The sequence below is a fragment of the Pholis gunnellus genome, assembly GCF_910591455.1.
Source record: "Pholis gunnellus genome assembly, chromosome: 2".
Classification (NCBI taxonomy): domain Eukaryota; kingdom Metazoa; phylum Chordata; class Actinopteri; order Perciformes; family Pholidae; genus Pholis; species Pholis gunnellus.
The window spans coordinates 16,665,385-16,680,128 of record NC_136536.1 but is presented as its reverse complement, the minus strand read 5'-3'; the positions used below and the strand labels follow the sequence as shown (position 1 = coordinate 16,680,128).

At 44.3% G+C, this 14,744-nt stretch overlaps 1 protein-coding gene across 6 annotated transcripts in view; it reads right to left on the bottom strand.

The window, feature by feature from the left end:
* The window catches only part of kazna (kazrin, periplakin interacting protein a), a 140,538-nt gene that overhangs the window by 1,001 nt on the left and 124,793 nt on the right, over positions 1-14,744 (bottom strand). For 3 of the 6 annotated variants that reach the window (XM_079177282.1, XM_079177279.1, XM_079177281.1), the window contains 12 exons: positions 13,193-13,329; positions 12,532-12,702; positions 12,001-12,084; positions 10,751-10,940; positions 9,107-9,243; positions 8,598-8,721; positions 2,853-3,055; positions 2,561-2,679; positions 1,500-1,731; positions 1,288-1,389; positions 454-620; positions 143-284 (listed from right to left, as the gene is read on the bottom strand). In XM_079177282.1, the coding sequence (XP_079033408.1) occupies positions 143-284; positions 454-620; positions 1,288-1,389; positions 1,500-1,731; positions 2,561-2,679; positions 2,853-3,055; positions 8,598-8,721; positions 9,107-9,243; positions 10,751-10,940; positions 12,001-12,084; positions 12,532-12,702; positions 13,193-13,329 (1,808 nt within the window). Of the gene's footprint in view, positions 1-142; positions 285-453; positions 621-1,287; positions 1,390-1,499; positions 1,732-2,560; positions 2,680-2,852; positions 3,056-6,169; positions 8,722-9,106; positions 9,244-10,750; positions 10,941-12,000; positions 12,085-12,531; positions 12,703-13,192; positions 13,330-14,744 lie in introns of those variants that run through there. The other 3 variants (XM_079177280.1, XM_079177283.1, XM_079177284.1) reach the window with 3 other exon arrangements.

Genomic DNA, 14,744 nt, shown 5'->3' with positions numbered 1-14,744 from the left:
CTTACTTGGTGGTTCTGATGAACTATTCTCAGTAATTAAAGCACCTTTCTCCACTCCATCAGCCTCGATGTAGTTTGTGTCTTGTATTATGTATTCATTCATGAATCCCCCCCCCCACACACACACGCACACACACACACACCTTGACAGCCCTCCTCCTCAGCGAGCCTTCATCATCCGTATGTCGGCCGGTGGAGCTGGGCGGTCTGCCCAGGGAGTTCTGGCGAAGGAGGGGCGGTGGTGTTCCCGGGCCGATGTGCTCGTAGTCTTGCTTGGCATCCGTCCTGAAAGGGAACATGGGTTGGAGCAGAGTGTTGGAGACGGTGGCCTCAAATAGCATTTAAAAGATACCAGAACAAGCAAATACGGCATCAGCAGTAAGCAACTCTTATCTAATCTTTTTATATTTATAGCCTTAGTGGGACCTGTCTCTTGGTGAATGTCTCCTCTCACCTGGCTGGGCCAATCAAGGTTTTCATCTCCTCGACAAGGTGTCGGCGAACCATGTGCTTGTTGCTCGGGATCCCCAGTGCTGTTGCCATGGCGTCAGTGTTAAAAGTGGGGTCAAGCACCATGACAGCGCCATGAACTCCACTGCTGAGAAGAGTTTCTGCAAACTCCTGGACAGGTGGAGGGAAAGAAGGCCATAGAGTGATTTTCATTTCTAAGATGGAATGTGAACTCTTCTGATGTAATACCGCGCACACTGCTGGCTAAAGGAAAAGGCACTGATATCAACAGGCTCACAAAAATTATGCCAAATTGGCTCCGACACAAAGAACATATTGATTTATCTGTTCATGTCAGCATGAATTCACACTCCCCGAGGATATTAACAGGATGTCAGTCCAGGCGGCCTTATCTTTACACACCCTGAATGTGCTACCTCATAATGTTAACATGTTGTCCCATGTCAAGACAATGTTGACTTGGGACATCCATATTGCAGCATCACCATATAGAGGCGGTATTCTAAAAGGCTTTGTAAACAACTAGGAGCAGCATAGAAATACATTAACAAAGACCTTCTATCACTCTGCGGAGATAGGGAGTGCTGAGTAAACACAAGAGCCTCAGTTACCCGCAATACCGTGTGATTGTGTTCTTATAATACTCAATAAATCACTATCTCTTGGTTATTAGTATTTAATCCCAATATTTGCTTTGTTGCAACGACTGTAGCTTCAATATAATAATAATATATTGTTATATATGAGTAGTTTACGAGTGTTTTACATGTGTTTACAGTCTTAAAGGTGCATTCTCTCTCTCCCTCTCTGTCCTCACCTTCAGGTCAATTTCCTTGATCCATTTCATGACCCGGTGAGAGGTCCATACCAACGGATCCACGTTCTGGTGCTCACACTGTATCCGACGAGCCTGCAGTGCCTGGAAACAATTTTCAACAGACACTTTTTTACTCAGCTGTTTTCACCTACCGCCATAGAGCACAGCCGAGTACATTCACGGTTGTGAACACGGCGCAGAAACTCACTTACCTCCTTGTCGAAATTGAGTAAGTGCAGCAGTTCGATGCCCAGCAGCAAGCTGACCTGGTGGAACTTCTTGGTGATGTTGAGGTGGCGTTCAAGGTCGCGACGTGTCAGGGAGTTCAGCAGACGCCCGTCTACCAAGTGGTTGTGAAAGGCCTGGGAGTACTGAGGCAGGCCCACGTCGCTTAACCAGGCTTTGGCCACCCAGTGGTGGTCCATGTCTGCAGCCTTGGACAGCCTGCAGACAATTTATATAGTCACGTTTGTGGAAGGGTCACTTCACCTAAATCACAAAGAGAACCCACTTTGGGGTATAAATCCATGAAGGTGTACCAGTGGCTTTGCTGTCTGTTGTTTGATCCATCACCTTGGCCCAGACTTAAATATCTCAACAGCTATTGGATGGCTGACATTAATGGTTCCCAGAGGATTACTCATGCAGACTTTGGTGATGCCCTGACCTTTGCTGAAGCACCACAATGAGACTGACATTTGTGGTTTTGAGTGGAATGTCTTGACATTTCAATGGATCCCAAACAAAATAAACTGTCTGAACATTTCAACCTGGTACTATCCAGAGTAACGGGGGCACTGACTTTGAATTTTTGGATGCTATTGAGGCTGCATGCCTCAAAACCCACACTAGCAGCAGCAGCTGCATGGGTTACACACAAGCAAGTGAGAAAATATGTTTTCATGTGTGTGTGTGAGATTTAGGTCAATTGATCCCTTAACCTGTGAAATATAGCTGTCCACAAAGACAGGGAAAAGCTCTGGACAGATCACTATCTTATTGCTGCGCTAATAAACGCACTCCTATGGAGAGTTTACAGTTTAACTGACCTGCTTGTCATTAATCTGAATGTAAAAGGAGGAAACTTTCAAAACTGGCGTTACAGCGAGACTGTTGCATTTATTGTAGCTTGATGTGTAAACACTTATCTCTCTGTTTAAAGTAAATATTGTAATTTGTGAATGCTGTGACGACAAATCACCAACAGATGGCCCTCTTACATTACCACATCATGTACAAGTTTCTACAAGAATTCTCCGTGTCCCTTCCTCACCCTCTACCATTCTCAGCATCTCTGTAATCCTCAATGGCCAGGCGGAGTTTCCGGCGATGCATTAAACTGCTGACACCTAAACCCAGCTCCAGGTCTTCATCTGTTAGTCCGAGCAAAACCTGCAACATGTGATACTGTTGAGCAACTAAAGCCACAAAGTGTCTTCTAAACGAGGTGGATAGAAAAATAACAGGTTACACAACTGGCAATGTATGCATTTGCAACGGTGAACATTCATTTAAGAAAAATGCAAAGTGAGTCCACCTGCGTGGTGTCAGTGGTTCCATCCTACCTTTCCACTCTTGACATTTTCTGAGCAGGTGCGGATGTACATTGGCATCGCCATGACAACCTCCAGCCAGGCCTGCACGGTGCCGGCCCTCCACTGGGACATGGGCGTCATCCTGGCCAGCTCCACCTGCTGGAGGCGGTCCAGCTGGTCCTCCGACCCGTCGGACAGGCTGAGGCTGTGGCGGGTGGGGCTGGAGTCTGAGTCTTAAGTGGGAGGGGTGAGGAGGGGGGATGTAGTTGAGGGTGTGAGTGAAGGCAGAGGTGGTAGTGGGTATAGTGAGCAGTGAGAAAGCAAAGAGTTAATCCCAACACACTGCAGCGATTTTAAAATCAGTTTAACATAAAATCTGCTCAGTGGGGTGAAGGGAACCAGACATGAATAATTTCTTGAAAACAAGCACGCTTTGAACAACATCATAAGCTTTTGGCTGCATGACAACAAGCCAAACTGTTTGCCAGGGACGCTGTAAACAAAGTTGCAGCTTTTATAAACAAGCTCATCACTTAAGAAGTCCATTAAACAGGCAGCTGTTTGAGCTGTTGAATTAACACGGCCGTCTAATCTGTCTAAATTAGCCTGCAGCAACAGCTCCATGGAAGCAAAAAAAAAGCCTGCAATTTAGAAAACGAAGTTCCATTTTGCTGCATTATGAAATCAGACTCACAAATTAACTATAGGGTAAATTGCGCCTTGAAATTGTAATGTGTCCTTTAAATGACCCTTGAATCATTCCCTATAGTCTTGGAATGCTTGACTGTTAAGTTACAAAATTGGGCCAAATGTTTCCTGTTTACCTTTTCCTCAAGATTTTAATATATCGGCCAACAACGCAGTTCAATTTGTGTAACTGAGAGGCATGCATCTGTCTTTACCAGCAGGTGGCAGCCTAGTAGCAGTTTTGGGCTCAGCAGTTGCCGTAGCACAACGCATTACTTTTAATATTGGACATACTTTCTTTGCTCTGACAGCTCATGACATGCGTGGAGTACGCTCCTCCACTTAAAGGTGTTGTTTAGGGAGAAAGTAAAACTACTACTGCCTGTGCAGCTTCACCTAATGTTTTCTATTTGATAACAAGAGTGTCATTCATAAAATGCACCTGTCTTGTTTCATACTTTCAGAAAACCTCTACATCAGCACAAACACTGGACTGCTCCTGTTGCAGTCCTCAGTGACTGCACACAGGGGCTTTAGCCACCAAGGCCTGAAACAAAAGCATCCACCTGTCATAAAGGACGGCCTCAGAATCTTGACCCGCCAAAACTTGTTTCAGTCGAAAAATAGAAATGGAAGATGGAATGACGCTCGCTATGTGACTCATTCAGTTTGAGGTGTTGCCTGGAGCCGTCGACCTTAAAACAGACCCCAACTAAAATGTTCTTGGTCTCTTTGTTTCCAAATAAATACATGGCGAGCTTTACAGCACCAATGTGTGTTCGTCCAAAAAGAGATTCACCGTTAAATGATGGCAGGATTGTATGAAACTCATGCGTCAGTAATTCATCTCAAGCTGGATGCTTTTATGTGCCCTCTTAAGCGCTATATGTAAACTGAAGGTGCACTTCTAAGTGGCCCTCTGAGAGCAATTCCTATTAAGCCGAATAAATCTGCTTTTTGTACAGAAAAGCACTCTTGTCCAGATAAAAGGTCTGTTTTTCAGTTCTTACCGAGGGCACGGCACATAAAAAAACCCCTCACTGTCGAGTTGAAGGCCAAGCGTTTGGAGACTGGACTGAGCTGAGAGTCGGTTCCTCCTGTGGGGCTGACCCTCTTATACATCCTACAGCGCTGTGGCCGCACTACTGTGAACACTTTTCATCCTTTATCTGAGGCCATGAGTGTTTGGCGCCCTTGTAAACAGTGATGGATCATGAGGGCTTTTGTGTGGAGAGAACTGCAGTGTTTACACTTCACGTAAAAGACGCAGGAAAACGGTTTTGTTCAAGCAATCAGTTCTCAAACGTGCCCTTCAATAGCTGGTGTAATGGATGTTATTGCTACAACACTGCAGCGTTTCTGATGTGATGTCACACCCGGGATGAGAGATGGAGGAGCAGGTAGTGTCGTGTACCAAATTGCATGCGATACATTTGTTAGATATTTGACATTTTTCAGATTTTGCTATGAAAAATGTTTTACAGTTGAATGGACCAAGAGTCCAGATGGACATTTAAGATGAATTATTACATCCATGATGAGTAGAGAGCCTTAAAATGAACACATTTACATGTTGGGATATGTGCTTATCCGCTTTCTTTGGACTGCTGGCTGTAGCTTGAATTTCAGTTTAAAGTTAAAAGAATAGTTTGAGATTTCGGGGGAACACGTTCACTTTCTTGCCGAGAGTTAGAGGAGAAGATTGATACCACGCAGTAAATATGAAGCTACAGCTAGCCTGTTTCAAGTCTATGCTGAGCTAACCGGCTGCTGGCCTTAGCTTAGTATTTAACTTACAGACATGAATGTAGAATCAACTCTCCACAAGAAAGCAAAGAAGTGTATTTCTCAAAATGTCAAACTATTCTTTAATCTGCTAGATTCATGAGAATCTGTTAAATCTGAAATCTGTGTTAAACTAATATTAGTATGTCATAGAGGAAGAGGATGCTGTTCTGTTATCATCTGTTGCTCCCGACAGCACATCACATACGACAGCGCTCAACTGCTTTTGGATGATTTGCATCCGAATTAGATTGAACTTGAAGAAGTGCTCAGTTCCAAGGTCATTCTGCGATGTTTGAGAGTTAGCAGGCATCTGCAAACACAGCTTGCAACCCAGCAGCACAGCTCATTTTCAAAGCAATTGGAACGTGTGTACCTTGGTCTTACTGAGTCTGATTGATTACTTCGTGGGTCGCTTCACTGTGTTGAGAGTCCGTTGGAGGTCAGGCAAGAGGGGGAGGGGGGATGGGGGGGGGGGGTCAGTGTTAGAGGTCATGGGTCAAATCAAAGCAGAACATTATTGACACCATGTGCTGACACGTATGAGTCCTGTTCCAACAATCTGACATGGCTTCCTTTCCAATCTCCTCTGTTTTCTGATCATTGATTTCAATATCGAAGACGGAGAAGTAATGCTTTTGCATTCTTCATAAGGAGTTAGAATTGGGAAAGAGAGGAAAGGAGGCCATTTGGAAGCTTTTGGGGATGCAGTCCTCTCACAGACGGACTTATAGGGCTGAGGGAGGCTAACGCACGTTAAAAATGGCAGCCGCTCCAGCATAAAGGGACGAATCAGGATTAGAGGCACACCAAGACAAATGAACATGTGAACACACAGACGTTAACACAGGGAAAGAGAGGACAGCCACATGGAAGTTCAACGTTATTTATTTTATTTTAAAATAATCTTATTCTTAATTCTTTTGAGCGTAATTTTGTTGCCATGCCTTTAAAAGTTCGCTACTATATCCACTTCTAAACATCTCAGGACCTCACAATAGAAGTCCTCCAATGAGGCCTACATCTTTAACTTTAAATAAAAACTCTTTTAATAATAATATTAATTTTATTTCTGTAATTTACAAAAAGTAAAATATTTGTGGAAAATAAAAAAAAAAAACAAAGAGACCGTGGCTCAAAACATAAAAATCATACAATGTTTTTCATTTGATATGTTTTCCCCCCCCTCAGCTGAGGTTGGTTAAATGAAAAAATAGCCTCGACTTCCATACATCTCATTAAATGCTTAATGAAATAAAGTGGTTGAGCTGTTGTTCTTATACATACAATTAAATACATGGTGACTTATCTATGAATTACCTTCGGGATTCACCTCTAAATCCAATATCTGCGAGCCCAAATGCAGCTTGAGCTAAATGATAATCTTTGACAAACACTGTGTGTGGAACACAGCTCCATTGTAATCTGTGACTCTATAATGTTTCAGATGAGACTGACAAATACCCAGTGTTAGTTTAATATCAGGGAGAGAAACGATTTCCTGGGGGTGGCAGTGCAGACTCCGGCTCCATCCAATGAAAGGAGGAAAATAATCCAACGTCTCTAGTCATTCTTGTGCTTGAAGAAACGCTATTAACCTTTGGCACAAAGTTAATTGCTTTTTTTTTTTTTTCAGCTGGTGGCTTGAACTCTGCATCAGAATTTGGGGATCGTGGGAGAAGGTATGCAGTTGCTTCAGTTTGATTAGCCTGCTTCAATCTGATTTTTAAGCTCCTGGGTTGGCACTCGTTATTGTTATAACAGTTCATTTAATGTCTGCTCCACGCTCAGGCCTCTAAATTGAAGTTCAGCTTTTCTGGTAAAGTGACCTAATTCCTGAGGTTCCTTGACCATCAGTATAATACCTACGATATCCTACGTATGCTATGATAATAGCTTTCTGTTTTTAGACTAACTTTCCCCAGATACATTTTACTCCTAACATCGTTTTTAAGTATTAATAAAACGATAAAGTTACAAGCTACTGTAAGATCCTACAGTAAGAAAATGGTACAAAGCCTCATGAATAAGTATGATAATTACTGAAGCATTCAAAGTGTAGTGCTGGGTTTTCTTTGTGACTGTTGACTTTGCTGACCTTTATTTGAAATGTAAGTTTGTATAAAGAGCCTTGTAGGTGCAGATTAAAATGTTCTATGTTTAATTTGGGATGTTAAGCTCTTGGAAATTGATCAGAACTTTTTTCTGAATAACAAATCTAATAAAATCATGAATAAACATGAAATTAGTAACTGACCTCTCTTCTTTTTTTAAACCCCTCCTCGACAACATACCCAGAGAAAGACATCTCTGTTCAGCAGGGTTTTGTTCAACATGCATTTGGGGACTGGGACTGTGTGCATGCATGTCACACGTGTATCTTAGGCATGTACCTTCTATCTTGACAGATAGAAAACACATTTCTTACATTTCCTGTTTGGCTTCATGTTGAAGTGGAACAAACTGTTCTGCATAGAAAGTTTATTCCTCGCTTTGAAGTCTCATTTGAGCGAACATCAAGGAGTGCAGTTTTCTTGGCGGCTGAGGGATGTGTTGTACGACCGAATTAGAGGCGGATTTGAGGAGTCTGCATGTTTGCCGACAGGAAACTGTTCTCATCATGGCAGTGTGGAAGGAGGGGGATGGACCAAGCAGGACAATAAACAGGGAGGAGTTCAAGTTAAAAAGGTAGTGAGGGGAAGGGAGTACATGTCGAAAATAACCAAAAGGCATTCAGGACAAGGAGACATTTACACGCACAGAGTGCACATCAACTGTTGTTATTTACAAGTACAGCAGTCCTTCAAGTTTCCAGTTGAGTGAAAACAAAAAGTCAAAATGTAAAGAACAATTCAAAGATCCAGTAACACAGTCGTTTTGGAGGGGCAGATACAATAGAACATATCCACATGGTCGCTGTGTCACACTGTCCACTCTATTTACAGGACTGTACATACATACAGGTGTAATTTTGCTTGTTAAGGTTTACACTTCAGCGAAGCAAGACGCGGCTCCGGCTCCACACATGGCCTCTGATCATGGACGACACACACGCATGCAAACACTCTCACACACAGTATGATGGATGTGTGTGAGACTGCGCAGGCACACACATATTATTTTAGCTGTACACACTGACATCAAACACACACCCATCCTCTCTCTCTCACACACACACGCACACACACAACACAATGCTGTCTTCTGATCACCGCCACAAAAGGCTCTCCAGCTGGTTCGCTTGGACATGTGTGCTTTACCAGTCTGCATCTTCCTCTATGTAATAATCAGGCGTTGAAGTACCATCAAACAAACCAGGGTCAAGGGACTTGCGCTGCTTCCCCCGGGCGAAGACACGCGACAGAGAGCCCAGCCCCATCTTCTCTTTCTTCTTCTTACGCTTCGCCTCCTCCAGATCTTCTAGGGACTGAAGGAAGAAAGAAAGAGACAGCAGAGGGAAGGAGAAGATGAAGACACGGTCAGAAGGAACAGAGTTACAAGAGCAGAGAAGGCCGGCAGAAGTGGTGCAGAGTGGGCGATGAAGGCCGCGAAAGATAGAGATCACAACACAAAGGGGAAGTCCCTTGACATGCCCGCCAGGCATGCAATTATGCAACAACCACAAACTGTTTTTTCACATTAATTCAAGTCACAGCTGCAGAGTGGGTACACGACAACGCTGCGTGGGGCAAACATGAATTCAGCCAGAATGAGGGCGGGAAAGAAACGACAGCGGCGAGGGAGCAGTACAGTCGGCAGTTACCACAGAGGAGGTGATTACTTGGGAGGGAGAGGTGGTGGGCAGCTCTTACATTGCAGAGGGAGTGAGTCCGATGGCGTGGCGAGTTGATGTCGCTCGGTGTGGATGACCGGTCTCCCTCCAACGCCGAGGCATCGGAGATGATGGAGGGCTGACGCGAGTGGCACGGGCTCACTCGCACGGCAGCCACTAAACGGGACAAGAGGGAAAACAGATAAGACTTGTTTTCTTTTGGGGGGGGGGGGGGGGGTTAGTGGGCACCAAAAGTAGTGAACAGGGCACATTGGATTCTTCTCAACAATGCCACTACATCCTAAAACGAAAATATATTTTAAAAAGCCCCGGACCAATAGCCCGAAATTATTCGCAATCATCCGTAGTTGCTAAGCAACAGTGAAAACAGCTTCACAGAGGTTGAGCGAGTGTGTGTTTGTGTGTGTGTGTGTGTGTGTGTGTGTGTAGCAGTGAAAATGATATACATATATAGTACAACCAATTGCATAGCAATTTGGGGGTTCGTGACTGTTCACATGTTTTCTCTCTTTAAGTGTCTTTGTCTGCTTCTTCCTCCAGATGTCCCCAACAAGCCGTTTGAGCCCGTTTAATCTCCAGGATTCTTTGGTGGAAGCAAGGCTAGTTTGTGTAGGCTGAGATGGTGCCGGTAGTTTAGAAATGTTTAGTCGTATATTTTCTTTGAAGTTTTCTTTCTGTGTGGCTGGCCCAGACACTTTGACGACACTTTACTATTCATTCTGAGGGGGAAGATTATTTAACTATAATGTTACCTCAGGACCATAGCTTTTACAGAATAACAATTTAAAAATCTTTCTTATGTTGTACTTAATTTACCACGTACTGACTCTCCTGTGCAGACATTTGATGCTGAAAAGGCAAAACGTTTTTTTGAACTTTGAAAACAGGCCCTGATTATACATCAGGATGAGTCACGGTTAGCTAGCTGCACTGCTGCAGTGCAACACAGGAAACGAAAGGACACGGTTTCTATTTGCCAGCCACAAGGAGTGACAGAAGTCAAAGTGGCTGAGCTAGGCAAGGGAAAGCTGCCTATTAACTGTGTTTTGAATTTCAAATGGGAGTCAATGACTATTCATGCTTTGGCTTGCAGTTTGCGATGCACTTTAGCTACAACTGTGTGCCTGTATGGTGCGCCATGGTTCACTAAAGTAGTGACAGATAATGTCTTTTCACCGCCTTTGTGAGCACAAGTCAGTTAAATGGTGAAGCTGCAGGAGCAAGTGTTGTGAGGGGCCTGGAAAGTAGAAATAGTGGCCGAAAAAAGCAAAACATAGATTAAAGTTTCCCTTAAAAGATGGGTCAATTTACTGCAGCGTCTAAGACAAAACATATGAAGTCAATTTACGTCTAATTGTTGGTGAAATTACATTTCACCAGACAGGAGCAATACTTAACACCCAACTGATCCTCAGCTGCCACCATTTGTCAAATACAGAGGAAATATTTGTGAGCGGCAAAGACGAATGGAAGCTGTAAAGCCCAAAATATGTTCACTGTAACGGCTACATAAAGCGCATGAAATGGAGCGACCGGAGCATCATCGCTGGCCATCGATCGGGTCGTGCTGAGCGGGAGACGGGAGTAAATGTGTGTGAAGCAGGTTCACGTGAGCATGCAGAGGCCAGAGGACGGTAAAACCAGCAGGACACGCTGTTCCTACCTTGTCTGTCAGTGGGATGTCCCGTGTGGACGTAGAGGGTCTGCTGACTCTGTCTGATGGCAGCGGTCAGGGGAAGGTCAGCCTGCATCACCCACTCCTGGTTGTTGCCGTTGACAACCGTTTCCGTGGGCATGGCCAGAGAGTGACGCTTGGGCACATCCTTGGTCAGGGTTGCTAGTGACTGTTTGGCCTTGAGAAGGTAGACAGACGGATGCAATCAGTCAGAAAGAAGAGCAAATTTGAGTGAATTGGTGTTTTTTTTCCCCCCGCTCTCTGTTTTCGTTGTCTTTATTTATGTGTCATGTGTGTGTGCACATGTACATGTCGAGTTATGTATCCAGAATCCTACGACGTCTCCGAGTGCATGCAGGCAAGTGAGTTCTCCCTTGGGCTCCCCGTGTGGTTGTCGCCTCATGAAAAATGCAGCTGTGTTCATGTTCGTCTTTTGTTGTGTGAAATCTCTCCTTACCACTCCAGAAAGCCGGGGAGAAGGAAAAAAAAGCAGGAGAAAAATATCTGGAGGAGGTTTTTGCTGTTTGCTTCCTTTCGGGGGAACAAAGTCAGGGGATGGTGCGGTGTACCAAAATGGAGAAAATGGAAATTATGAAGCTGTTCTTGAAGTTTAATGAAAACATTTTCTCAGCAGAGCCTCGACACAAAGTACAATTCGCCGTCTTTTAAGCGGGAACCACAGTGCGCTGCTGGAGCCTTGGGAGATGTGTTGTTGCAAGTGTATTTTGTGTCATGTCAAAAGTTTGGTTTCTTTGCGAGTGTGTTTTCTGATTAGCCTCGACTTGTTGCCGTTTCACAAATGCTTCAATTGTTGTTATTGTGCAAACCGTATCATCATGCCAAGCAACAACAGGCTGCAAATCAACACTGAAGCAATCAGCTTCGTTGCAATCATCTCTACCTACCAGCGGTCTAACAATTATCAATCATAGCCCTTGACATGCAAAACAGAACACAATCACAAACCTCTGGACTAATCATTAGTTGTCAGAATATTTCCCCCCCCCAAGCATTTCTTCGCTCAATTAAAACCACATTCAGATCAATCATAGCGGGGACCCGTGGGATCACTGACGTTAGGATCACTGGGGATCGATCAGGATCGGCTGAGGGTTAGTCAAAAAAAACGTGCAGCTGAGGGGCTTTCCTAAACGACAATTAGGTCACAAGTAGGAGAGATTTCCAGGGAGCGGGAGGGTCAACAAAGGTACAATTTGAAAACTGGGGGACCATCTTACCGCCATGACCCTAGGAGAGTAGTCCCTGTCTGCAACCCGCTCAAACACCCGGATCTCCATTCTCTGATTGACACAGTTACTCATCTGGGGGTTGGAGACATGACGGATGGCTATGCTGTACATTCAAAGGCGTTCTTTGTTTGACTATATGCAGTATAGACAGACAGACGTACTACCTTTAAAACAGTGAAACACATGAATCTTATAACTTGGGCTTTCCTTTTGGTATCTTTATATATCGCTATTATTTGTTGTGAGTATGATCTTTTCCCTGATCTTGTCAGTAGTTTCAACTTGTGTTGAGCCTTGTTAACTGTACTGGTTGTGTTCAGCATTCAGTAGGCTCTTTTACACACGTAAAAAATACAAAGTATAAACAAAAATATGGAGAAAATCAAATTTAACAATGTCAAAGAAAGAGATAAATGTTTTTTAAAAGCATTTAAGGGAGTCTGGCTCTCCGCCTGCTTGTCTGTCTGTCAGTCAGTCTAGTTACCCCCCCCCCCCCATCTGTCTGTCTGTCTGTCTCACCATGGCCAGTTCAGCCTCCAGCTCCTTGATGCGGTTCTCCTTGAGGTCGAGCTGGGAGCGCAGCATCCCCGTGTGCTCCGAGGCTTCCTTGGTCTGTCGCCGCAGGTCCCACTTCTCTCGCTCCAGCAGGTCCTTCTCTTTGGCCAGTGCCTTCACCGCATCCTCGCTCTCCTAGTAGACACAGAGATCCTGATGGATTGTTTCACATACCAAGCATGCCCTCGAAAAATAATCGTAATGAGTCAAACCTGGTAAATAATGGCACCATTAAAGTCAAGAAGAAATTGCTAATTCCACTACTTCCTGTGTTGTCTTGTCAGTAATTTTCAAATGACCACAGCCTTCCTAACCTGCTGTATACAAGTTACAGATACGGAAATGATAACATATAATGCATCAGCAATACACATACCTGAACATTAAATCCTAAAGCCAAAACAAACTAAATTTGTAGTCATGTAAACATCGTCACAGTCACTGAAGTACACACATCCATAACATATTCCTATCCAGAGCATGCACACACATGTCTGAGGAACAACACATGTGTTGACTCATTCATAAAACCACTCGTTGTTGCTGCTTGGACAGGCCTTTTTTGCGCCAATGTGCATCCAACCAATACAGCTACGCAAGAAGAGACAAGAAACGGGTGCCGTACTTTTCTGTGCTGCTCATAGTTGCGTATGAAGTCGCGGAGCTGCTCCTCCCGGCTCTCCAGCGTGGCATAAAGCTGCTGCATCTGGTTCACCAGGTCTGCTTTCTCCACCTTCAGGCGCTTACGGTCCGACTTCATGGCTGCAAGGAAGATGGATATATATATATATGAGAGAGAGAGAGCGAGAGCGAGAGAGAGAGAGAGAGAGAGAGAGAGAGAGAGAGATTGGTGGTGAGTTAAATCACAGAAATTGTCGGAGAAAAAATAGTTTCCTCATCTTTCAAGCAGAGTTGTGTACACTGTGATTGGGAGAAAGAAAACATGTTGTGGATGTCTATTCCCACACAGCAAATAAACAAAAAATGAATGCTGCCTTCCCAGGATGCCGAGGAGTGATCTTTTAACATTGGCTGGGCCTTTTTAAAATGACTTGTTTTGGTTTTGGTCAAAAACAGTTGCACATTCAGACATATTAACTGCAAAAATGGGATTCATGTGCAGCATTTTCTTTTATTTTAACTCAGGAAATGTCCAGATTGTAGCAGTTTATTAATGAATAATTATGAGTGGCTTTCAGATATGAAGCGTTTGAGGTAAAAACATGAAATACCCGTGCTGGTCTCATGTAGCGTGACTGCGTGTGTTGATAAAGGGGTGAATCACACATGAACCGTCCTGTCAATCTCCTCTCTGCTGCTGGATTCTTTGGAAGCTGGGTCTCTCTCTTCATCTATCTCTCTGCCACACACTCTCTCTCTCTCTCTCTCTCTCTCTCTCTAATCCTCTGGCACCTCACCCACGCATCATGATAACGAATATGGTTCAGTATAGTTATTCACAGAAGCTCTAATTTCCTCAGAGACAACATATCCTTTTTCTCTCCTCTGCATCTCCTGATTCTCCCTCTTTATGCAAGGCTGTTTTCCAGACTGATCTAAAGCCGACTTCCCCTCCGGCCATCTTCCCAAACTGACAACATAGGGTTTATTTACATTTTATGTATTCTCACTGTGTCTGTCCACCTTTGTCTTCTTCACTTTGACATGACTATTTCCTCACAGCACAGCAGCGCTGACTCCTGGATGTTTCATAACAACACACGGTTCTCTGTTTCCCTCTTGATGCTCGTCATGTGTTCACCTTTCTTTTTCTTCCCTCCGTTATCCCCCTCCGAGCCAGCTGTGTGTCATTAATTAACTTATATCACAGCCTGGTTAATTGCATGACATTCACAAGTTGTTGTCTGGGGAGCACGCTCAGGCGAGTGGAATGGAAGTGCACTTTTACAAGGACAGATTCACCCTCTCGTTTTATTCTCCCCCATTTTCTCCGCCCCCCCCCCTTCTTATCTCTCCCTGACACCCGTTGGTCAGAGGTGGAATTCCCGAGCGAAAGCAATATTCAAGCCAAACTAGCCGGCGAATGGAGACAAGAAACATCTCTCATTGGCCAAGAGAAACAGGAAACCTCCTAGCACCTGCCTCAGGAAGTGAAATCAAAGCCGTCTTTGAGATGAGCCAAAGACACTGTTGCTGCCTCACATCCTGCACCTGTG